Genomic DNA, 26,803 nt, shown 5'->3' on the forward strand with positions numbered 1-26,803 from the left:
CCTAATATTTTCCTTTACTTCTTTGGAATTTGCTTTTATAATTATTTTTATTACCCTAAACTCTGTTACATGCCTGGAATGCAGTAAACGCCACGCAAAGTATAGGCACTCTTCAGTGAAACTTAACCATGCCATTAGGTAAACCACCTGTTGAATTTAGAGCCCTCACCTTTTTTTTTAATATTCATGAAGTTTTTTTTTTTTTAAAGATTTTATTTATTTATTTGAGAGAGAGAGAATGAGAGAGAGCACGAGAGGGAAGAGGGTCAGAGGGAAAAGCAGACTCCCCGCTGAGCAGGGAGCCCGACGTGGGACTCGATCCCGGGACTCCAGGATCATGACCCGAGCCGAAGGCAGTCACGTAACCAACTGAGCCACCCAGGCGCCCGAGCCCTCACCTTTGAAGGATTATAGTTTACTGGTATCCAAAAGCCGTTTGTGTTTTAGAGATGTCTCCAGTCATTGCAGACTCCACGTCAGCTCTCTATCAAGTGCATATTTATTACTCCAAAGCCATACATTTTGATACATTATAGATCTCTTAAGAAACTTTCATATATCTGAAAAATTACAAAGTAGGATTTTCAGATTGATTACTGTGGTCAGTATCATAGCTCAGTTTAATCTGTAGAGGACAAGAAATTGTAAACCATGGAGATTTGTAGATTCTAAAGCACTTGACAAAGTGCATGCTGGGCAGTCACCTCTGAGACACTCAAGATAACAAAGACTTCAAGAACTACAGCAAACTTTTCTTTTTAACTTGCTGGTTCAGATACACCGTGGCAGAGAGTTATTCTATCCTTTGTTATACTATTCTATCCTTTGTACTCAACTCTGTTATTAATAGTGATTGTTTTCTAGATCACGGAAGGGGGGAACTTGAGGGGAAGGAAGAAAGACAGGAAACTGAAATTACTGCTTTTCTGACTTTTGAAGTGGTTGAACTTTTTCACCCCCAAATGAAATCTAAGTAGAATGTAAACATATAAACTAGGGAATAGGGGTGGGAAGCCCATGGAATAGTTTTTAAATTATTATTATTATACAATAATTATTTGGCTATAATGTTACTTTTCTCACTTTTTCTTATTTTTTAATATATCAAAAATGGCCAATTGGTAGCATAGCTTAGGGGCCATTTTTTTCATTGTCCCTCATCTCTTCTGGAGTTGCTAAGAGATTGCAAATTACCTGTGATGACATGATACATTGTGTCCACAATTATAATGCCGGCCCTGCTGTGATTCCAGAGGACCCTGGTGGGCCACTTGGCAGGGAATGATGAACAAATATCTTTAGTTCCTTTCTGCTTTTTCTCTTGTAGAAATGAGTAAGGAAATATGGAAAGGTAAATGAAGGAGAAGAGGGAGTAAAATTAATAAGAAACAGTTAAGGTTATTTTATTACTGAAGTGAATAAACTATTATCAGTACATTGTTCATATACCAAGTTTTATTGTATTATGTGTAGAAGTATTTTTAAAAATTATGTTAAATCTATTAATGGTCATTTAATGATTAAAGGAAGTATTTGGTTCTTTGAGAAAGTTTTGTTTTTAAAAAAACAGGACTCTTGGACCTGTTCTTACTATTAAAATAAGTTTATAGGCAATGAATGAATTAATTAGGAAGTGTTACTAGTCTTGTGCTTAATCTACACCTTCCCTTGCAATTTAGGAACTGGACAAAGCTTTCAGTGTCAATAAAAATTGACACTTAGTCATAATTTTTTCATATGAATTAAAGACATTGCTTGAATTAGTGAAATTAACATATAATTTAAATTACCACTATGGAAATTATCTTCATTTTCCTTTAATTTTGTTAAAAAAATGCTAATTTTGATCTTTGTTCTAGTTCTTCCATGGTGGAGAGATGCTCATTGACAAAGCAATGTCCTAGTATATTTAATGGACAAAGAACTCACAGATTTGCGTTCTAGATTTGGCTTAGTACCCAATAAACTTGTGATTTTGCATTGTTTATTTTTGCCGTAGCCATAGTTTGCTCATTTTAATAGTGAGAACTCCAGAGGTTTTTTTTAGTTCTCATATTCTATGTAATGTGATAAACTAACTACTCGTGAAATAATTTGTCAGAATGTTTTCTGGTAGGAATTAGCTTGCCTAAATGTTTTAGTTCTGTTTTTAGCCTTTAGGAAGAGCTAGCTGAATGATAATTTCTCTTTCTTTTTATAGAAATTATGATCCACTCAAAGCACAACCCAAGAAATATGCCAAATCCAAGTATGACTTTGTGGCAAGGAACAACAGTGAACTCTCGGTTCTAAAGGATGACATTTTAGAGGTACTAGAATTTTACCTTTTTTATACTCTTAATAAAATGGATTTATTGTATTCCTCTTTTGGTATGTATCTAAACCTTCTTCAAAGAAATATGGAAGTCAAGAAATTATTCTTCGGTGTTATTTTATCAAGGATAAGAGTATATTATAGATGCTTATATCTATTTAGGAGGGGGAGCTGCTTTATCTTATTTTTTTGTTTGTTGGGTTTTTCTGGGAGGGCGGTGGAGGACAGAGGTTGGATTTCTTGGCTTACTTTGTCCTCTTTCTGCTGCTGGGCTTTATTCATTTTGTAAGCAAGGCTAGTTATGTAGATGCATCATAATATTTTAATAAGAACACTGTTTTTTCTTCCTGTCCTAGTACCCTTGCACAAATATACCCATCAGTGAGTAAGCTAATGATTCTGGGAATAATCTACCGTGACTCCCAAATCTCTTTCTTAGGTCATAACGGAGAGTTCATCTTCTTTGATAAATAATGTAGGATAGTCACAATGGTTTTTGTGAAAAGTAATGGTTTTCATACTGTCCCTTCCTATTCAAAGGATGTAGACAAAAGGCCTCTCCAAGCAAGTCATCTTAGTCATCTATAAGTACTTCAGATAATGCAAATAGTTCACCTTCTTGGCAGGTAATGAGGACCTCAGGTATATTCATGATAGTGGTGGTTCCATACCTGTCCTATACTAGTGCTTATAATTAGTGGTGTAACTCCTGGGAATCATTCAACCCACAATATGTTGATAGTAAGCCAGTTTATTAAAAGTGAAAAGAGTTTCTTGGTCTAAGGAACAAAAATTGAGTTTCTTTCATAGATTGGTTTTGGTATGGAATGATGCCTTTATCTTTTTGCATGATGACAGATCCTTGATGATAGAAAGCAGTGGTGGAAAGTTCGAAATGCAAGTGGAGACTCTGGATTTGTGCCAAATAACATTTTGGATATTGTGAGACCTCCAGAATCAGGATTAGGGCGTGCTGATCCACCTTACACGCATACCATACAGGTATTTATGACTTTTTACCAAAATTTAACATTTATAAACTTTCATATTCATCACTTTTCAATGGGATTTAAATACCTTTTGTGTATTCATCATTTTGAGACTTAATTTGTTACACAATTTGTATAGTTTTTTTCCTAGGGTAATTGAGGGGCAGTGCTAAAGATACAGGGAAGAATATGTTTTTTTCTGATTTATTTCTTCAGAAAATTGCTCAAAATGTTTACCAGCAAGTGACTGTTTCTCTGATGCTATTTTTTTCCCATCCTGCAATGCTCCCGACATGTGGAGAAGTAGTATTTCTGCCTCTTCACTCTTGCCCAGAGCCTTCCTATCCAGTGGCTTCCTCTGGACAGAGGATGGCACTGTGACAGTGGCTGGGGTGTCCAGCAGCTCATCTTCTCCATCCTTTGCTCTCATTCTCTTAAATGTTCTGCCACTGACTAACCTTAAACTTGCACTCTTCTCACCTTACACTAACCCATGAGTATTCAGTTGGACTATAATATTTTTCCTATCTTGATTTTATGAGTAACATACACTTACGATATGGTGTAGATAGGTCAGGCTCTCTCTCCTTGGTCACGAGTAAGTTTTGAGTGATATGCCACATTTTCAGGACTTTGGTGACCCTGGGTATCTCATTCATCCTATCATCTGAACTCACTATTAAACCCTTGGGATTTTTGACCTGTGACAGAATCTCTAGAGTCTGGTCTGCTAGCAGAGGCCGAATGGAGGGAAAATCTCAGGTATAGCCTGTGACCCTATGGTGGCTTTTATATCAGGCCCCCAGGAAGAATTATTTTATTTTATTTTATTTATTTTTTTTTTTTAAAGATTTTATTTATTTATTTGAGAGAGAGAGAGAACGAGAGATAGAAAGCAGGAGAGGGAAGAGGGTCAGAGGGAGAAGCAGACTCCCTGCCGAGCAGGGAGCCCGATGTGGGACTCGATCCCGGGACTCCAGGATCATGACCTGAGCCGAAGGCAGTCGCTTAACCAACTGAGCCACCCAGGCGCCCGGAAGAATTATTTTAATTTTCAGAATCTTGAGCATAAGATCACAGCTGATGTTGTACCATAAATTTGAGTAGAAGCTACATAGAATAAATATGCTGTGAAATAGTTAATTTTCGTGCCAGGTCTAGGCTTAGTAAGATACAGATTGTCCAAACCTAGAATTGTGATCATACTCCCACTGCCATGACCATTCATTTAGTTATTTTTGGCTCCTCATGGTGTTCAAGTTGAGTACAGGTCCTGTACTTATTTAGAGTGACCTTTGGCCTTATTAGAATCCAAGAGTCAAGCAAACTTTTAAAATAAAGAATTTGTGTACAATTTATGTATCTTGATGACCTAAAGTGATGGCAGTGGAAATTCTGTTTGCTTGTTTTGTCTGGTCTGATGTGCATATGTATTATGTACTTAATTTATGTTCATCATTTGTCATTAGCTGTTGATGCCAAAGAAGGAGTTTGAGTTATTCAAGGTATGGTCTGCTCTATTTCCTGTGGATTTTTGAAGTGAATTTTCTCACTTAGTCTGAATACCTTTTTCTTTCTTAACTTCTTTTCTGATTATGAGATGTAGTTACCTGACATAACATAGTCTCCTGCCTGGTTTATAAATGCCAGTTCTTTACATTCCTTCCTGTAGAGATTTAGACCAGATGCCTTAAGCAGTGTTAAAGAGTATATGCTTGAAATATATGCCTAAAACAGTGATAGAGTATTAAAACGATGATAGAGTATATACCCTTTGAACTTATGGAATGTTTTTAACAGTTAACTTGTGAGAAGCTGTAAGAAACACTGTTCACAAAGGTTATCCCTGGATGCTGCATATGATCGGGAGCCAAGAGTTTATACTTTAGAGTTAAAAACAATTACTCAAGTTTGTGTGTGTGTGTGTGCGCACACGTGCACGGTTGCCAGGAATAAGCAAATCCAATACAATAGCTAAAACTTGTAAATAGTATCAATTCTAAGTATTTTCTCCTACCTGAGATTTCCTAATGAATTTAGCCTCTTTTACCTTTGCCTATTTATGTGCAGTCTTGTCTTTATCTTCAATTCTGACTCTTGGCCTGAGCCATCAGTTGATGTTTCTGTTTAGTGGTTGCTTCTGTTTAAACCTGAAGTAAAACTATTAATCCATATCCTAGGTAAGGAGAGTACTTTTTGAGAGCATAAAAATCTATCCCTCTTTTCTTGAACAGAGCCTCATCTTATATTTTTGTCAACTTTGGCACAACCAAGAAATTTTTTAAGTGCTCACAAGTTTCAGGAGTTTGTTTTGCTACTTTATGTAAATAGAAATGTGTGGGTATTGCCTGTTTGGGGTGTTTCCTTTTAAACTTTTCAACACTATCTGACTGTCTGCTAAAAATTTCTGGATGCAACTCTAAATACAGTATGCATGTGGAAACATTATAGAAGCTGTGTGTGTGTGTGTGTGTGTGTGTGTGTGTTTAGGTTAAGAGCCCTACTTTAAAAGATTTTATTAAAAGCAGTTTATTTTTTAACAGCTCCTGAAAACTTTGGGCTGAGCCCAACAAAACCACCAAAATCTTGTAAAATTTTAATAAGTAGGCTTGACAGTCTGCTAACTGGCATAAATCCTACTCTAAAAGAATTCCTCTTCTCAAAGCATTTGTAACAAACACACACACAATGACTAGATAAAGTAAGCTGGAAAAGAGCATCCTTGGAAATATATGCCAGTCACTTTATATCTGTAATAACAGCGTTAGCAGTTACCTTTATCTAAAATATCTAAAGAAAACTCTGTAGCTTATTTTGAGATGATAATTAAAGGTACCCCCATATTTATGTAGATTCCAGTGATCCTAACCCCCTAGCCTTAGAGAACTCCACTGGATTACAAACAATCCAACAAGCAATTCTGTATCTTATTCATCTCTTCATTCATTCACCTCCCAAATATTTATTGAGTGCCAGGATTGTGCATTTGATGAAAAGGAAGACAGAAAGCCTAGCACTGAGCAGATCCTCCATAATAGCCTGCCACCCATCTGCCACGGCTTTGCTCCTTTGTGCTTGGAGCGTGATGAACGGTGACCCTCTCTCTCCTCAGAAATGGATGACATACTTTTCCCCTGGTATCTTCTATTCATTGAGATAAAAATTTTGAAGGAATTTAAGGAAACTACTTCTTGCAAAAACATTTTAGATCCCTGTACTGTGCTGCAGAAAGATCCGTAGTGACGAATTGCTTCAGATCCCTTCACGTGCAGATAGCAACGGTATTACCTCCCAAGTAGCAAGTGCCGGTGGTCAGTGCTCACGCTGTGGGCCACGCATTGCTTAAGGACTTCACAAATATTCATTTAATTCCCACAACAAGTCTTAGGAAGTTAGGCACATTTTATATATGAAGAAACTGAGGTATGGAAAAGTAAGTCACCCATAGTTACACAGCTGCTTGAAGCCAGGATTGGGAACCCAGAACTCTGGATTCAGAGCCCATGGGGAATCGGGCTTAGAAAAGAGTGTTTTCCCATTTTGTATTTACATATGGTTTTCACTACATGAATGCTTCAGGGACATTTTCTCAAAATAGTTTTACCATGCATTGTACTGTGATAAAAGTTAATCTGATAGTTAACCATCCTCAGAATGGGATTTCTGCCTTACCCATCAGTTTCTTGGATTTCATCAATTCTTTCATTTTTTTTCATCATTTAGGAAAACAATCCAAGTTACATAATTCACTTAGAAAGTAGACATTTTGTTAATGGTGGGAATAAGGGAATTAGCTGTAAAATGTTCCATGTAGCATCTATAAGTCACCATTGTTTTGAAAATGCACAGAGTTGTGACTCTTCCCTTTTCATAGCCCCGTGTTTCCTGCAAGGACTAATGGCGGTCCCAGGGTGGGGGTGGGGGGGCAACACTTGTCTGTTGTTCACACACTTTGGGTTAGAGATTCTCTTCTGATATCAGGGCTGCTAGTACCTGGCAACAGAAGTTAATAGGTGTTGAATTGCCACCTGATGTCCCTGAGAGTCTAGGTTATTTAATATCCTCACATTTGGAGTGATTTTTAACAGCTCTATAAAGACTGCCATTCCCACCGAACGTGTTTCCCCCATGGGTTCCACAAAATTTTAAAAATAAAAGGGAGGGAGGTAATGAAGAATTTATGAAAGATATGCAACACTAAAAAAGATTTAGCGAAATCACAGGGAAAAGGAAGTAGGTGCTTATGAAAGATTATGGAGAAATGAAGATAAACGACATACGTGTTGATAAAAATTTTGTTGTAGAGCATTCTAGGACTTCGTTGTATTTTAGCTGGGCAACAGATGGGTATCCAGGGTGCTTTCTCCCCATCTGGAATCTACTTGCCACCTAAAGTTTCCTGAGACTTCTTTTGACTTGATTCCCAGACCTCTGGCACTGTGACTCTTGTACTCGCATTACCTTCTTGCCCATATAGATTCTCTTGCTGTATGAGAGCAGAAACTAACCCCTCCCTGCTCTTATTTCTGGTGTACTCAAAGTCTTGACTAAAGTCTTTCATTTATTATTTATTATTAAGTCTGTATGCTTATTATTATTATAGACTCTTACTCTACCAAGGTGCAAATAATTACGATTATTTCGTCACTATGGTCCCGTGAATTAAACAGAAAGTTTCCTGTCTTCTCCGTTTCCTAGCAAGAGATACTGTGATAGTATGGAAAAAGCCCCAATCTAGATACTGATAGTCTGGGATTCTAGCCCTGGTTCTGTCACTAATGAGCTGTGTGACCTTAAAGAAAGCATTTTATTTTTCTGTGCTCCAGTTTGCTCAGCTGTGAAACGGAGGGGGTTGTCAACTTTAATGATCTCCACACTCCAGTCTAGATATAAACAGTTAGTATTTTTCTCTATGTATGTTTAAATAGCCCTAGATTAGAAATGGAATGTGGGTGACTTTTAAACCACTAGTGGTACTAATTTCACCCCATGTTATGAATGCTCTGTTTTTCAAGCTCAGTCCCGATATTCAGATACTGCTAGACAGACAGTGACCATTTTACTAAGAATTTTTCATATTCATTCCAGCAGACCAACTTCCTGATAATATTCAGTTCTTTAAAATGTGTTTTTTAAAATTAATCTCCAAACATTCTATTTATCTATTAATTAGAGGCATGGTTTTTAGATAAGCATGCTTACTTTTTACTTTGTCTTATGTGTTGACACTTTCCCAAGTATTTCTTGTAATGATTTGAATAGTCTTCTCCCTCTCTCTCTCTGTTGTGTGCTCTCTCTATATATATAATCTATTATATAGATATAGATGACCACATATGATTACTATTTATATATAGTAATGACTGCCCAACTTGCACATGTGCAGAATTATAAAATTTTGTTTGTTTACACTGCTTACAAGTTTAAACCTAAAGCTCACTAAATGATATATATTTCCATTTGTAAAGTCAGCTTTTAAAGAGGGATTAGCCTTATATTTAATCTGCTCTAATTGTATTCTTTATAAGTTGTAAGAATAAGATGAACCTATCTTAATATTTTAAAAACACAGTACGCTAACATACAAATAGTTACTGAAATACTCTATACTCTTCATACTGTAGCATGATTCTCTATAATTAGTTTCCATGGCTAGATAAGAATGATGGAAGTTAATTATATATTTACAAGCACTTTCACTGGTTGATTGGTGGGCAGGTAATTTTACTGTCAAAAAACTAATTTGCTCACGTGTTCTGATATTTGATATGAATTGTAATTGATATTATTTTCGTTCCATCTCCTGTGTTAATTTTCTCATTTGATTTGATTTGCTCCATTTTCCTAATAGCAATTACTTGGCGAGCTGTCAGAGGTAACCCACATTTGTTCCCTCATGGCACTTCTGTTTATTATCATTTTTTGGATTCAATTTCTGGACTTAACACCCTCCAAATGTTCCAGCTGTGCCTTTTTTTTCCCCCCCACTGCAGAGTTCCAAAGAAACCAAATTTAGAGGAAAAATGTATAGGTTAAATTTTTAAGAACAGATCCATTTCAATGGCTTTGTTGGGCTTGCTTGCATAACTTCCCCTCTGAAGCAGTATCTTGCATGAATCAGGAGCTTATCCCTAAATAACTTTCTTTAATCCTAGAGAATTTCAGCTTTAGTGGCTAAAGAAAAGTGACTCATTCTGCCTTAATTATCAATAAGAAAGTAGATTTGCCATGGGGTCTAGTAATTCTTACTCCTTTCAGAGAAACAGAAGACAAAGAAAAAGAGATTTTGTTTTAAACAGAACTTTAAATATATTTCTGGGAGATAAAAGGCAAGCGTTAAGAGGGCGACAGTCCCTGTACAGAAGTTGGTCCACATCAAGGTGACCAGTCATGTTGGCTTGCTCAAGGTTGTGGGACTTTCAGTGCTAATACTGGGAAAGTCCTGGGCAAATGAAGAGTTTGGTCAAGATTTTTGGGGGGCGGGACTTAGAGCTTCTGCACTTGGTTCAAGAGAAGAAAATTCAGTGTAGTTCTGCTCTACCGGACTTCCCATATATTGAGGAGCCATCGATTTGGATCTACCTCCAACCAAAAATAACCAAGAGACAAATAATGAAGGGAGGAGCAGTAAGTGGGTGGTAGGTAAGGAGGCATGAAGGAGATTGGAAGGGACATAGAAAAGTGATTTCAAGAGTCAATACTGATCCTCTGGTTCCTCCGCGCCAAGAATGACGAATCGGTTTCCACAGAAAAGCTGTCTTGGTTGCTGTTTCAGGGCAGGTTCTAATGATTTGAAGAAACACTTTCCCCCCTTTTCATTCCATGGATTGGAAACATGAGGCAGGAAGAAAGGACCAAGAAAAGGGGAAAATATGCAAGTAAATTCATGACAAGTTTTCATATGGTTTCTTTTTAATCAAATATGTATGTTTTAAGCCTCTTATTCTGTTAGGTTATATAGATAAAGTTGCATGATACAGCAACACCAGATGAATGAGATGAAGCACAAGATTTGGTGAGTCTGTCTTCAGGCTCAGTGGTGACAGTCACACACAGCATATCCCATTTTTTGCAGTATTATTTGATGGATAGCAAAACACTAGCCGCTCTTGTTTTTATGAAAGCAGGAAATTTGAATCATATCTTGGAGTGCAGGGCTGATAACATTTTTTGTTTGTTTGTTTAACCTTTAAAAACAGTAACTTAAACTGACACTTTTGAGATCTTAATGTGGGAATTCACTAACCCTTCATGAAATTATATGCAGAGGATATTCTTGTCAAGGGAACATTGCATATACATTAATCAGATGACTTTGGTGTGTGCTAAGTATAACATCTTGGTGATATTTGCTGTATTTTGGTTGCTTTTAAATATCTTATTGGCCCAAATATAGGAATGTTGTTTTATGGGAAATAATAATAATAAAAGTCTATTATTGAACATATTAGGAATGTTTTTAGGCCTCCAGTGCCGAGAGGGTCAGCGGTCTCTGTTTCTGCCCCATCTAACTTCAGGGACAGCGCTTAGCAATCTTACCCTCTATTTCTTCCCCTTTCTGTCCTCCTCTCTCCGGTGTCTGCCTCTCTCCCATATCTAGCAGCATTACAGACCCTTCTTTCACTTCTGTTTTCATGTCTGCTTCATACCCTTCCCACTTTTTTCACCCACTGGCAGGTGAGTGGTAGTTTTTAAAGAAACAGCAGAGAAGAACCCGGGTTTCTTCCCACACCGGTTTCCACAGGTGTTACTCATTTGCTGTGAAGGCAACTATGATGATGGTGTGATTTTTGGTTGTTTTTTTGTTTTGTTTTTGAGTAATTTAATTTTAAAATGGTGTGCGTGTTGTGTTATGTTTTTCATCTCTGTGGAAATTGGGGAGGCTTCTTCTAAAATCGATGTCACCTTATATTTGGGCCAATTTAGGAATTAAAAGTAAATACTGTTCTAACCAAAGGACCAGATTACCAAAAGGCCTGCTAATTTTGAATTTTGGCATAATTAAAATTGTGCCAGTGCAGTATCTAAACTTTACCTAAATTATAAATCAGTGTTCTGTATTTTTGATTCTACCAAAAAACACCAAAAACAAAAAACAACCAAAAACTGCCTTTTGAGAATTTGGAACTTATTATAATGCAATTATCTATCAGTTAAAATTATTTTGTTTAAAGTTTTAAACTCTTCTGTGGAGTTTAAGAGGGAATATTACAAAAATACAGTTTTCTAATAGCCTAACAATCGTGATTTAAAAATTACTGAGAGTTATTGTGTATTTTAACACATTCACCTTTCTAAATACAAATTCCCACATGGACTTTTTAAAATACATGTTTTCAAGTAGCAGTCACAAACATTTAAAGACCATACCATTACCCTCACCACCACCTACCCCACAGCATTCCTATTTAACAAGGAAAGTTTCTGATTTTTATAAGTTAACATCAAGATGATGGCAGAAAGTGTTATGAGTTGAAAAAATAGCATTTAAAAATTACTTATTTATTTTAAAACATAGTCCTTTTATCTACTGAGATATTACCCTTTTTCTTAACAAACTATGTGGAAAGAGCATAATTAAACATTATTTAATCTAGCATACTTTAAAACTAAGGAGTAAATAATGCTTTATGTTACTGATACTTAAACCTCCAGTGCAATTAGAGGTTAATATTGATGGAAATTATAAAATACTCAGAAATCTTTTGACTTAACCCTGGTCTTGTGTGATTCCAATTTCAAATTTTGTTTATTTTTTTGACATTTTTTACTGTTTTTAATACTACTATTTGCTATTGGTATGTCTTTTTGACCTCTTAATTTACATTTTGAGTTTGAACTAATATGTAGACTATTTAAAAGATGATTTTTAATGATCATTGTATCATATAAGATTGGAGGCATGGATTTGTTATGGATTTGCAGGTAAGTTTACAAATAAATAGCCAACAATGTCCTGTCAAGTATGCACTGTTTTCCTAGCTTAGGTTTTATATTTTTGCAATTTCAAATTAGTTTTTGTCTTTTTATAGAAACAAAGGATGGAGTATGGTCCCAGACCAACTGACACTCCCTCTGCGCCATCACCTCCTCCAACACCAGCTCCTGTTCCTGTCCCACTTCCTCCTTCTACCCCAGCACCTGTTTCTGTGCCAAAGTTCCCGGCAAATGTAACCCGTCAGAACAGCAGCTCCGGTGACAGCAGTGGCGGTATTGTGCGAGATAACCAGAGACACAAACAACTTTCCGTGGACCGTAAGTTTCCCAGGGAGGCAACAATGTGCAGTTTCTTCTGTGAATTAACAGCACTGCTAAGTAAAATATTGTTAGTTCTACTGGTATTAAACATTATGAAATATAAATAGTGGTCCTTTGTACTTGCACAGTACTTCGTAGATTGCAAAGACTTTCATCTAGCTGCTTGTCCTTCAAGTAAGGCTGAGAAACAGGAAGTTCTCTCCACTCTCCGTTTTATTGTGTATACTTCTGCACATATTCCATTATATTGTGATGGTTGAATGTAGACTCTGGAGCCAGACATACTTGAGTTTGTAGAGTGAAACACCTTTTATGGACATTGATTTTCAACAATTTGATAATCCTCTCTCTACCTCAGTGTCTGAAAAGTGAGGGAAAATAATGGCATCTTCTTCATAGGATGATTGTGAGAATTTAATGAGGTATAATACATAGAAATCATTTAGATCAGTCATTCTCACCCAGAGATGGTTATACCGCCTTCCCACAGGGAACATTCGCTATTGTCTGGAGGAATGTTTTGATCACAGTTGGGTGGATGCTACTGGCATCTAACAGGTAAAAGCCAGGGGTATTTAGCAACATCATCCTACAGTGAACAGGTCGGTCCCCCACGACAGAATTATCTGGTCCAAAATGTCAATGATGCCGAAGTTGAAAAACTCTGATTTTGACCAATATGACACATAATGAGCAGTCCAAATATTTGCTGCTATCATCATCAGTATGATCATCATAATTTTCCTGCTCCTCTTCCTCATATTTGAGACACACACACACACTCACACTCGCCTAACACAATCAACCTGCCAATACCAGTTTCAAATTTGCCCTCCAAATTCAGGTTTTATTTGATTTAGATTTCACATGTTCATAAAATTAACTTTGATTTGTTATATGAGTGATTTCTGTGAAAACCAGATTTAAAATGCTAAAAGAAAAGACACTGTGGCAAACTTTGGATTATCCTTGTTTGTACTGTTGAACAGCAGTGTAGAAAATTTGAAATTTGAAGGTAATTCTAAGGTAATTTTTCTTATTATTTAATATTCAAATTATGTTTGTATATGTATTATAAAATGACTTTGCTTTACCTATACTGGACATGTAAAAATTCTTAGAAAACTAGAGCCAGGAAGATATTTCTTCAATATGTGTGTATGCACATGAATGTGTGTGTATGCATATGTATAAAGGATGTCTTTCGTTCTTTCAATGTGGCTTCTCCTAGGGCTCAGTTCTGGCTTATGTATAAAGGATGTCTTTCGTTCTTTCAATGTGCCTTCTCCTAGGGCTCGGTTCTGGGTTCTTCCCTCCATGTAAACATACTTTTACTGCAAGTGACCAATCTATTTCCATTTCTTTTAATATTGTCCATATTGTTGGAGAAGGAATGACTCCCAAATTTGTCTTCATATCAGATCTCATCTCTGCCATTCATATACAAGTATTGAACTATTAACTTTATTTTTTTTTAAAGGTTTATTTTTTTATTTTAGAGAGAGGAGGGGAAAGGGCAGAGGGAGAGGGAGCGAGAGAATCTCCAGCAGACTCCCCGCTGAGCACAGAGCCTGAGGTGGGGCTCGATCTCAGGACCCTGAGATCATGACCTGAGATGAAACCAGGAGTCGACCGCTCAACCCACTGAGCCAACCAGGCGCCCCTGAATTACTAATTTTAGAGCTGAGATTGGATGATTAGATTCAAAACTAAATTACCAAATCTTTTACTTCCATTTTCATGTGACATTTTTCTTATCTCAATAAACCATAGCTACATCTATTCAGCTGCGGTCATCTTTGATAAATTTTAAGAAATTTTAAAAGAAGGTATGTGTATTACTGTTTAGTTGTTCTAGAAATTCTGGCTAAATGCAATAAGCATTAGCCTACTTTAATAAGTTACTTTCTTCCCCGAAGTAGAGCTGATGTACCACCTTCTTATCCATATCCCAACCTTACCAAAACGTAATGGAAAAGTTAAGCTTTAGAGAAATGATTAACTGTAGCAAAAACAACTGTGTGTGTGAGAATGTGTAAGTGTGTAGAAGTATGATATGCTACTAAATTTTCTTAAATGTTTATTTTTTTAAAAGATGCTTTTATTTTTTTCAGACACTTAAAAACATAGTTTTGAGATGAGAAAGTTCTGTAAATATTTTTATTGATTTCCCTAAGGAAAATTTCCCTCTCAGAAAGGACTGTTCTTTTTTACATTTTTACCACAAGTTTATAACATTTCCCTTCTTTGATACGTCAGCACAGTAATCTTTGACACTGTGGTACTCTTTCCAGGCCTAGATCAGAGTTCATAGTCATCTAGTCCCCATTTGGAACAATCTGTGGGTCGGGACAGTTTGTTCTTTGTTCTAGTCTAAGAAACTAAGAATAACCTAATGGGAAAGAGGCATAGTTTGAATACTTTAAAGATAGAGACCTCTCCTGATAATTGTGACTCATCATTTTTGAATCTGCTTTTCATAAGTAAAAGGGTGACATTGGTATATAAAATATATACATCTCTCCCCAAATTAACATCTCTCCTTGTTTCTTTGTAATAATAAATAAAATAATAATAAGAGTTTACATTTACCTACACAAAGTTCCCTTTTAAAGATATCTCAAAAGCATAATTTCATATTAAATAAATGTATTTCTTTTTATAAAACACTTATTTTCACGATAGCTTTTTTCTGAGCACGTTTTTGGAGAAGAGTTTTTCTGAATGAACGTGGGGGCTTCTCAACAGTCTTTTAGAACCAGACAGACATATTTAAATGTATATTTGTCAAGAGCCAGATTTCTCTCAAAAAAAAAAAAAAAAAACCTTTTCTGCTTCCTACATTCTCTGCTTACTGCCTAGATTTCTGATGAAAATAAAATGGAAGGAACTGGAAAGTGAATACCCAAAAAAAAGTTACCAAATAGTCCTAAACAAGGAAAAAAGTCAACATGCCTGTTTTTTAAAATGTAGCAGGTAGGAAGAGTGAGACAGGGACAATTCTTTAGCCTGTTCAAACTGGCTGCTTGGAGCCACGGGTCATATAAGCTATTCAAATTGGTTTATCGCAGGATTCAAAAAGGTTCTCCTGTTATCACTTTTGAAGATACCAGTGCTTCGGGTATTTTGCATTTCTGCCACTTCCTTTGAAATGTTAGTCCTTTTATTTGGGTTTAATCTTTTGTAATCAGAAGTGCTATTTCAGAAAGAGGTGTAAAGGCAGGCTGCTTTGTTACTGTGTGCTAGAACATTACAAATGGAAACCAGAAGCCAGGAGCACAGCAGAAGAGGATTTTGTACTCTGTGGAAGGTTATGCTGTGGACTAGAGATGATCATGCAGAGGCTAAATTAATAGAGAAGAAAATAAATCTTTTAGTGTGGTGATACTTTTTCCCTCTTACTCCTTTGAGACATACTCGTATTCTGTGTGGCCGTTTGATGTGTTGAATTAAAAAAGCTAACTAGTGGAGTGCATGTGTGCACTTAAATGAACCAGTCAGCAATGTTCCCTCTCACCCTCTCTAGCTCCCCCTCATTCTTCCTCCCTCTCGCCCTTCATTTCTCCTGTTTCTGTCTTTTGACTTCTCCAGAAGGTTTCCTGAATACCTAAGGCATTAAAACATTAGCCTGAAAGAACACTATTTGGTTATTTCACGTTTTCATTTACTTCCCAAAGACATCAAACACTTTCTGAAATATTCTCCCTGAGGAGGGAAGGATGGAAGGAAGGAAGTTTAGAAGGAAGGAAGGAGGGAGGGAAGGAAGGAGAAAAGGAAAAGAAAAAAGACAAAAAAGATCATGAAAGAGTAGTCACAAGAAGCTCCCTTAGTGGCCAGGTCATTGCCACTTGCCAAGTTAATTAGTTAACTGAATTACTATATCAGTTCTCTACTTAATCCTGGAAGATTATATATAAGTAATGTGTCTATGTATATATGTGTGTGCATATATATATAGTAAGTAAATTATGTAATTATAATGTGTGCGTATATATATATGTTCTTAAATACACTAGTCCATTTTTCTCTTTCCATACATTAATTTCTTCCCCATTTTTCTCATAAAGATATGTGCCTATATACATCTTTCCCATGACCATAAAATGGGTTGGGGAGAGGGATAATGTATAAGTTAATCAAAGGTAGTTTCAGTGACTTTGATCATAAAGCAGCCATGAGCTGGAAGTCAGGAAATCCAGTTCTAACTAAACTTTGCTAATTAATACTGTGATTTCGACAGATCATTTCTCCTCTTGTGGCCTCCATTCTCTTAGCTGTTTCTTTTAGGGGTTTGTATATGATGCTTTTCAGAGTCTCTCTCACTGAAAAAGTCCGCAGAATGCCTTAGTCATTCATTTATTCGGTGAGTATTTATTGAATCCCTACCCTGTTGTAGGTATTTCAGGGAAAGCAAACAAAGCAGGCACAAATCCATTTTCAGGGATATATTTTGATGAAAGGAGATAGATAAGTAAATGATTGAATTGATAGGGAATATTGTAAGTGGTTTTGGAGAACAATAAAGCCATGTGGATAGGAAGTGTTGGGAAGTGGGCTGCAATTTTAAATATGGAAAATCTAAAGGAGGGGAAGACTGAGCCAAGTGGATTCGTCGGGGGGAAAGCATTCCAGGCAGAGGCCCTTAATTTTGAAGAGCACCAAGGAGCCATTATGAGCTAGAGCAGAGGGCTCTGAGAGCAGTAGAGTTACCTCAGAAAGTGATCATCTGAGGCCTTTTACTGGGAGTACTTTGCATTACTTGGAAAGGTTTAGAGCAGGAGAGTTGCAGTTATCTGACATACATTTTAAAAGGTCACGTTAGCTGTTCTGTTGAAAACAGAAAGAAGAGCAAGGGCTGCCGTGGTCGAGAGTAGAAGGAAGGCAACCTGTGAATAGGCCGGTGGCTCAGACTGAGCTAGTCACAGAAAAAATGGAGTAAGTGGTTGGATTTTTGGTATATTTTGGTGATAGGACTAACAGAGTTTGCTGATAGATTGGACGTAATAGAGAACAAAGGGGAGTCTAGCAGAGCTCCATGGCATTTTGCCAGAGGAACTGAAGAAATGGAATTACCATTAACCGAGTTGGGAAGTATAGCCCAAAAGCAAGCTTTAGGAAGAAAAGTGGTTCAGATTTGGACACGTTCTATTTGAGCTATCTAATAGACATCCAAATGAATATATCAAGTCGACGGTTGGCTTATATGGGTCTAGAGTTCTGAGGAACAGTCTGGACTGGAGAAATAATTTTGGGAGTCACCAGCTTTTAAATGGCACAGTGATCATTAATGGAGTGAGTGCAGGCAGAGGAGAGGTCCAAGGTTTGTGCCCTGGGGCTCTTCAACATTACTTCTGGGGGTGGGTGGGGGCGGGGGGGGGGGAGAAGAATCAGGAAAGGATACTGAGCAGGAGAGGCCAGTGAGATGGGAAGAAAATCAGGTGAGTGTGGTGTCCTGGAGACCACGGGAAGAAGGCGTTTTAAGGAACGATCACCTTCTTTGTATGTTGCCGGTAGATTAAATGAGACAGTGACTGGGAACTGACCATAGGAGTTTAGCAAAATGTAGTGGAGGGATGGGGCCCAAAGCCTATATTTTTTAGCCATGAATTCAAGAGAAAATTGGAGAACAAGAATGGGAGTCAGCTAGTATAGACAGGTTTTCATGGAATTTTACCAAAAGGGGAGCAGAGAAATGGGCAGTAGCTAGGAGGGACACGGGGTCAAGAAAGGGCTTAAACGGGAGAGGAACAATAACAAAATGATAGTTTTGTCTGCTGATGAAATGATTCCGTAAAAGAGGAAGATGGATACCCTAGATAAGTAGAGGAGAAATTGTTGAAGTATTTAAATAGGCAGAGGAGGGGCACCTGGGTGGCTCAGTCATTAAGTGTCTACCTTCGGCTCAGGTCATGATCCCGGGGTCCTGGGGATCGACCCCCGCATCGGGCTCCCTGCTCCACAGGGAAGCCTGCTTCTCCCTCTCCCACTCCCCCTGCTTGTGTTCCCTCTCTCGCTGTGTCTCTCTCTGTCAAATAAATAAATAAAATCTTTTAAAAAATAAATAAATAAATACATAGGCAGAGGACATGGGATCTAGTGCACATGAAGGGGGTGGGCCTTAGGAGTGTGGAAGCAGTTGATCCATAATGTAGTAGGGAGGGAGAGAGTGGGGAAGGGGAAGGGAAGGAAGAAAGGAAGAGAAGGAAGGCAGAGTGCGTGGGGAAGGTGCTGGTAGGTGAGGAAAACCGCTGAGGGAACTTATGGAGGTTTTCTTCTAACTTCTTTATTTTATTCGACATTGGGAAAGTGAGGTCATCCGGGTGAGAATTGGGGAACGAGTGTTGGAGGTTTGCAGAGAAAGAAGAGAGTAAATACCGGTCTAACAATGGGCAGCTATTTGGTCTAGGGCAGATTCTCAACCTGAGCCTTGTTGACACGGGCCTGGATAATTCTCGGTAGTAGGAGACCGACGTGCACATTGTAGAATGTTTTGTGCAGCCCAGGCCTCTCCCCACGGCCTGAGAGTTGCATCCTTTCTCCTCCTCCCCTCTAATTGTGCCATCCAAAAGTGTCTCCAGCCATTGGCAGATGTTCCGGGGTCAGAATTTGCCCCACTTGAGACCATGGACCTAAGGAAATGCAGTATGATTGTCAGGAAACAACAGCCTGGTTGAGGTTCATATTCATGAATTTAACATGAGATCATTCAGCATTGTTGTGTTACACTCACTGTGCAGGTGCAGGCACAGAATAAGCAGAAAGTTCGATTTAACAAGGGCTGGGGTTTTGCCAAGTGAGTACAATGAAGAGAGAGAAGAGCCAAGGAGTGATTTTAATAATTGATCATGGAATTTGTCCTGGGTGAGGATGAAAGTGAGGAAAGATGGTAGGAACACTAGACTAGAAGTCCTTTTGGGGTCAAAGGATTTGGGGCATTGGGGTTCTAGAGAGAGTGACATGTGTTAGGGGTTTTCAAAAATAACCTACTCCGTGTTGGTGTGCAGGAAGGAAATCTCAGATGGAGGAAGTCCAGGATGAGCTCATCCACAGACTGACCATTGGCCGGAGTGCCGCCCAGAAGAAGTTCCACGTGCCACGGCAGAACATGCCAGTTGTCAATATCACTTACGACTCCACAGCAGAAGATGTGAAGACGTGGTTACAGTCGAAGGGGTTCAGCCCTGTGTAAGTTTCTCTGGGAATACTTTGCATTTCTGTGTGTAATATATACCTTATTTTCAGTTTGGTCGCTAAGATGTCACAAATGACTCTTTAATAATTTGGGGCCAGACTGCATTTGTTCCATTCTCAGGAAATAACTGTAGATATTTATAGCTAAAAAAAAAAAAAAAAGAAATTGGAAGAAGAAGTAACTATAATTTTGGTGCTACCCTGTTTTCTAGTTGATAATGACTGCTTATCGGTGGTCCCTTAAACAAACTGTCAGTAGCTTTGAGGTGGTAGCTTTCTTTCACCCTCATCTGACACAGGGTAGGACTAAGGTGTTAGCTGGACTCCCCAGACCTTAGAGAGTATATAGTGGAATGTTCTGCTGCTGGATATAGATTCTCAGCCAAATAAAAAATAGATAAATTACCTATCATAGATTATAACCCAATAGAGCTTTTCCCTTAGTAAACCCATGGCAACAATTCAATTTGTCTACAATCTAAAAATTTGAAAATATTTTATGTGTATTTGATACAAGGAACTATTTCAATAATACATATTTAAGAGAATTTTGTAAACTCATATACCAACGTGACTGAAAAATGAGATACATTGGTTAGTCAGTTGCCTGGTTACTAGAAAGTTATCTGTTCCCCATGAAACATTGTATTTCAGGGAATTGGTACTCAACAATAATGATACTAAATACGGTCGGCTCCTTTTTGATACTTTATAATCATTTTCTATAGCCTCAGGCTCATCATCATGAAAGTCTCTCTTGTCACTGCCTTGAATAAGCACTGTAGTACCATTTTATAAGTTTCATTGTATGGAATACTTAGAAAAGAGAGGTTATGGCATGCATATATATATATATATATATATATATATATATAATTTTTTTTTTTTTTTTTAAGAGAGAGAAAGAGCATGAGCTGGAGGTGGGGGGGGTGGGCAGAGGGAGAAGGGGAGAGAGAATCCCAAGCAGACTCAGTGCCCAGTGCGGAGCCCGATGCCGGGCTCAATCCCATGACCCCGAGATCATGACCTGAGCTGAAATCAAGAGTGGGACACTTAAATGACTGAGCCACCTAGGTACCCCTATCTAGATAATATTTTTAATGCTATATTTCTCTTTCTTTCTTCGTGTTTTTCAGGACTGTCAATAGTCTTGGAGTATTAAACGGTGCACAACTTTTCTCTCTCAACAAAGAGGAACTGAGGACAGTCTGCCCTGAAGGGTCCAGAGTCTTTAGCCAAATCACTGTACAAAAAGCTGCATTAGAGGTATGACTTGTCAACCTAAGTTGGTGTTTGTCTGCATTAATCAAGAGTGTGGACTGTGAATTGAAAGCTCTGAAATCAACTGTTTGTGTCCATAGTGGTCAATTTCCCTTTCATACAGAGCTGAATTAAATTTGACTCTACTTTTATAATTGATTACTGGAGACCATCAGTGACCATTTGCAGGGAGATTAATTTATCATAAATGCTCCTGTAACATGAAGCTTGGAACATATGCTTTTGGACATTTAATGAAAAGCCTAATGTTCTCATTTTATATGCATTAACTACTTCTGTAGGAATTTAAATTTTGACACAATAACGGACATTCACTTCCTGAGTGAGTAAATGCCTTAAGAGGTCAGAACTCTTTTGCCTGTTCTTAATATTTAGTTTGGAGATTCTAGTAGGCTACTCGTTACAAGGCCTTAAAATCCTGACTGTGGGTCTTAGGTCTTGTTATATATTTAAATAATCAGAGGGAAAATATTAGGTAGGAATCATTGAAAAGAGAGAATGCTGAAAAATAAGTAGTCATAGTTGTAGGTAGGAAAGGAGGAAAGGAAATGTGTTCTAGATTGAATATCCTTAAGCTTCCCATATCCTACTCTTCTTAAAATGGGCTGTGTAAGGGCAGTAGTTTCAAACTGTTATATCTCACAGCTCTTAATAGCTTTCATGAAATTATACTTTGACTCAAATGAAAGGGTATTGGCTTTGGCGTAAAATTGATACATAATTTTCTCTAGCAGGTATATCCTCTAAATTCAACAGTGAAATAACTCAGAGTGAAATAGCTTCATGAATGCAACCTGTAACCACTCTCAGGAGAAATTTTTATCTCCTTGGAAATTTTTCCTACAACATTGATCTTGGGAGTTCCATATTAGGTGGATCTTGGGCGTATTCTGTATTAGGCTTTCTGTATATTGACTATGAATGTATCTTTTCTGAGGCAGTTTTTTTTACCATTATACATTTTAACTTTATTGAGAGTGTATAAATTTCCTTCTCAAGGGAGTGATAGAAAGTTCCAAAATTTCTGAATTCCTTTGAGTCAGACTGCCTATAAATTTGCCCTCACCACCCACTCCCTCTTGGTTTCTCGCTTCCATTCCTCTGGATATGAATGGAGGTTCTTCATCTTCCTCAGCTGCCCTCCCACCACACCCTTCTCTTGCATCTAGTCCATCTTTTAGATGACTCACCTGGGTTGCCAGAAACTTCCACCGATGAGAGCAGAATAAGGAGGGCGCACAGGGATGGTAGGTAGAGCGTGGCGAGGAGAAAAGCTGCCGTGAGGTCAGAGGGTCAGAGCCTTCCTGTAGCCTGAAGGGAGCTTGGTGTACCCTGAGCCCAGTCTTTGAGCCTAATTTAGAATCCCCTAAGGGCAGATCTCGCTTGACTTAAGAAGGTTCTTCGATAATTTACCATCTTATTATGCTTATTGTACACATATCTTATTTCTCCCAGGGAATCTGGAGCATTCCACATACATTATTGATTTATCTTTATCATGTCCAAGTGAAAGGCATGGTGAATGAATTGCCTTCAGACACCTCATAAATGAAGAAACGATTAATGTGATGTATTAGCGAAGTCCAGGAGCATCACTCTATATGAAGGGCAGCCTTCAGTTTTCCCCGAGAGATATTGGAAGAAAAACAAAGGACTCTTACCCTGAACCATTTCATTACAGGACCCGCAGCCTGCACAAACCCATAGCCATCTTGTCTGAACCATGTTTGTTTTTCAGGATAGCAGCGGCAGCTCCGAGTTGCAAGAAATCATGCGGAGACGACAGGAAAAAATCAGTGCGGCGGCTAGCGATTCGGGAGTGGAGTCTTTTGATGAGGGAAGCAGTCACTAATTTGTTTTTAAACTCCATTTGTGGCATTATTCCAACGTGCTTTGTTTTAAGAAGCCATGAAGGGAATGTCAGATTCTTATTTCTCAGAATACTTAAGTTATCGCCATAAAGAAACAATGCAAACATAAGTAAGCAGAGGACTTGCTTCCTGGCCCATTATTTTTATTAAAACTGAGTAATTTTAAATAGCTGTTTTGCCCTTGAGAAATATTTTGCCTGCTTTACCCAGGTGAGGTTTCTTTTATTGGATTAATTATTTCATTCCCCCATCTCAGTGTGTAAGCAGGCAGCTTTTAACAGTGGTGAATATATTTAGCAGCAAAACAGAGATATTGCCCGTGACTTAAAATCGAAATAATTTCAGTTTTGCCTGTGACTCTGGTGTCTGTCATTCAGAGCGTAGCTTACTTTAGGCTAGCCTCTGCTTACTTAGGTCTCTTCTTTGACATACTCAATGATAGAATATTTAGATTTATTTAAAGTTCTTAATGCCAACAGTTTTCTTAAAAAAAATCAGAACATTTAATGAACTGTAAAATACAACAAGGCCTTGGACATGCAAATATAAACCTATGGAGCATTCCCAAGACAATTCATTTGTCATGGCTCTGTTGATCACAATTCCTTGTATAGCCTGTATTTTGATTTAGTTTATATTCTGCTTATTATCTATATTGTGTTCTTATATATGAGAAAGCACAAGTGGAAAAGAGATCAGATGCAGTCAGAATGTGTCCCAGAAAGTAGCCTGCATTGGTGTGCGTTACAGTATTTTGCTTAATGAAGGCCTCAGTTCTGAATATTGATATGAGTAGTTAAATGGATATTGGGGCCATTTTATGTGTTTATCTGTGTCAAGTTTTTCTGATAATAAGAAACACTTAATTTACGCATATTTTAATCCTGTGAAAGATTCTAGGTAGAGAAAAGAAAGATACTTAACCTTCAACAAATGTTATTTTTGGAAACACAATTTTTGTCATTAAATGTTATATTATTTCACATATATAAAACAGATGTTATGTAAGAATGTTGTATATTTTAACATAAATCCATTTAGAGAGATTATCTAGATTCATTAATTTTCATAGTGCCTTTTTCACATGAGTCAGCTGGAAAGTCTGCAATAAACAGTATTTGCTGTATGTTAATAAATGGCTTCTGTCTCATTGACAAGAGGGATCTTTGGTATGTAGACTGCGAATCAGGGTTGAGCAGAATGGGAAAAACAGAGGCCCACTCTTTTTTAATTTTTTAATTTTTTTAACTGATTTCCAGTATAGTTGAGCATCTAGTAAGAGCTGGTCACAGTGGTAAAAGCAAATGTCTGACAGCACTTATGATTACTGAGTGTTTCCACAGAAGTGCTTCCTTAGGTATCTATAGTAACTCTGGGAGTTGTATTTTATAGACAAGGAAACAGCTTCCTAGGGGTCTCATTTCCCCTCAAATGATGAGAGATATGGGAGTTGCTCATCTTCCCTAAAACAATGCATCCTTGGACAAAGTGAAATAAGCATGATTACTTTAGATCTTTTCCATGTCATATGCACTGACACGCATTTATAACTTAGCCCTTATTGAAAGTCTCTGAAAATGAAGGGATAAGATAAAAGAGAAAAGTTAAAATAGCCTGAGTGGAATGTGGCATATATGATATTAAAAGAATTGGTGTAATTCATTAAGATGTCATTATGCTATAAGATTCCAGCGGAAAATAACACAGTGGTGGCCACTACAGGAAGCAGTTGTCTCCTTCCGGGCTGTGGGGACAGAAGAAGGAGTTGGGGGCGCCTGGGTGGCTCAGTTGGTTAAGCGACTGCCTTCAGCTCAGGTCATGATCCTGGAGTCCCGGGATCGAGTCCTGCATCAGGCTCCCTGCTTGGCAGGGAATCTGCCTCTCCCTCTGACCCTCCCCCTTTTCATGCTCTCTCTCTCTCTCTCTCTCTCATTCTCTCTCTCAAATAAATAATAGAAAATCTTAGAAGAAGAAGAAGGAGTTGGGAATTCATGGAATTTAGAATCTTGAGGGAGAGGTACTGCAGAGTTTGGATCCAGACATCTGGGGAGTTTGGTCCCTGGCACCTGAGAAGTTTAGAAGAAAGACCCCACAGCTGGTAAACAGACCTCTGAGAAGAGGGCACACCCTGTCTGGTGCTGTGGCCTCAGGAATTCAGAGAAGAATTCAGTTGAGAAAACCCCACAGAGCTGGAAATCAGACCTCAGGAGACCATGCCAGCCAGCTGCTACTCAGATTTCTGTGAGGGCATAATGAGGCTGCTCTGGGGAGTGCAGGAAAAAACCAACAAACTGGTAACTGGCACCTACTGGGGATCAACTGCTACTTACAGAGTGAAGAACCATTATTAGGGTTATTAGATGTTAATATGAGCGGGAAGTAAAACAGAAGGGAGAAGGTGCCTTGTGCCCCTCTAGCTTCCTGTCTCCCTATAGCACACTCTTTGGGCAGAATCTGTTGGGAACACACCTGGCAACACTCCAAATCACAAAGTTGAGAAAAGAGGGGCAGATTTGAAAAAAGCTCAATAACCAGCCCATTCCAATTCTGGCTACTTAGCCTGTATACTTAACTTTTCTATGCATATTTGAGATTCCATATGATCCTTTTGAAAAAATTCATACTTTTACCAAACAAGATGTAATCATCCTTCCCTGTTACTTAAAATAGCATTTAACAGACAGAATTGGTTAAACAGGAGAAGATAGAAAAAAAAAAAGAACACTGAGATATCACAGAGGTAGTGATGATAGGAAGCAGCTTCCATGCCTTGGGCTAGGGGAGCAAAGGGATGGTTGGGTTTATCAGCGTGTAGGAAGCCTGGGGGAAGGGCCCTAGAAAGCCTGGACCGAGAACCCTGGGGGAAGTGCTGTCTGGTGTTGGTGCTGGTGCCTCAGGAGCCCAAAGGAGAGATCCCCTGAGGAGCTGGGACAGAAAGCTTTGAGGAGAGGATTCCGGACAGTTGATGCTGGTATCTCTGAGGGGGTGTCATGATGCTGGTTCTGAAAGTGTGGTTGGGGGAGACTAGAAACTAAAATCACCTGCTACTGAATTAATTGCTGCTGCCAAAGTGGAGATCTCTTCACTGGTGTTAAGCCATTTGATGATGGCATGGCCTTTGCATAGTTTTCTTCTTGTTTCTTGATCTTGGTGTTCATCGAGCTTCTTGGGATTGCGGGATCACAGTTTTCATTAAATTAGGCAAAATTTTCAGCAATTATTACTTTTTTTTTTGGTCCCTCCTGCCTTTCTAGCATTGAAAGGCGCCAACTGCATGTATATTAGTCCATTTGAAGTTTGCATGTGTGTTGCATGTATATTAGACCATTTGAAGTTTCCCCGAGTTCATTAATGCTCTGTTAATTTTTCCCCAGTCCTTTTTCTTTGTGTTTCATTTTGGGTGGTTTCTGTTGCTGTCTCCCAGTTCATTACTCTTGTCTTCTAGAATTTCTAGTCTGCTTTTAGTCTCTTTCATTGTATTTTTCATCTCAGACATCAGTTTTCATTGCTAAAAATTTGATTTGATATTTTAAAATATCTTCCATGTCTCATTTGTTCAATAATTCTTCTTTGACTTTATCAATCAGAATATAGTTAAAATATATGTCTTAATGTTCTTGTTTATGAATTCTATCATATGAGTAGGTGAGTTTTGATTTTTTTTTTTCCTCTACCACGGGCCTTATTTTTTTTCTTTGTATGCCCAGTGATTTTTTAATTGGATGAAAGACCTTGTAAGTTTTACCTTGTTGGATACATTTGTATTTCTATAAGTATCTTCCTGCTTTGTTTTGGGATGCTGTTAAGTTACTTGGGAAGAGTGTGGTTCTTTCTGATCTTACCTCTGTTAGGTGGAACTTGAATAGCATTTGCATTAAACCTAATTTTATCCCACTATT

The 26,803-nt window shown here is 38.0% G+C and overlaps 1 protein-coding gene across 6 annotated transcripts in view; it reads left to right on the plus strand.

Annotated features, from left to right (window-relative positions):
* The window catches only part of EPS8 (epidermal growth factor receptor pathway substrate 8), a 179,007-nt gene extending 154,971 nt beyond the window's left edge, over positions 1-24,036 (plus strand). For 4 of the 6 annotated variants that reach the window (XM_027593909.2, XM_027593908.2, XM_027593912.2 and 1 more), the window contains 6 exons: positions 2,201-2,309; positions 3,173-3,316; positions 12,336-12,558; positions 19,566-19,746; positions 20,889-21,018; positions 22,772-22,885. In XM_027593909.2, the coding sequence (XP_027449710.1) occupies positions 2,201-2,309; positions 3,173-3,316; positions 12,336-12,558; positions 19,566-19,746; positions 20,889-21,018; positions 22,772-22,885 (901 nt within the window). Of the gene's footprint in view, positions 1-2,200; positions 2,310-3,172; positions 3,317-12,335; positions 12,559-19,565; positions 19,747-20,888; positions 21,019-22,771 lie in introns of all 6 variants that reach the window. The other 2 variants (XM_027593911.2, XM_035729269.1) reach the window with 1 other exon arrangement.
* Positions 24,037-26,803: the final 2,767 nt, after the last annotated feature.

This window comes from Zalophus californianus, chromosome 9, assembly GCF_009762305.2.
Source record: "Zalophus californianus isolate mZalCal1 chromosome 9, mZalCal1.pri.v2, whole genome shotgun sequence".
Taxonomy (NCBI): Eukaryota; Metazoa; Chordata; class Mammalia; order Carnivora; family Otariidae; genus Zalophus; species Zalophus californianus.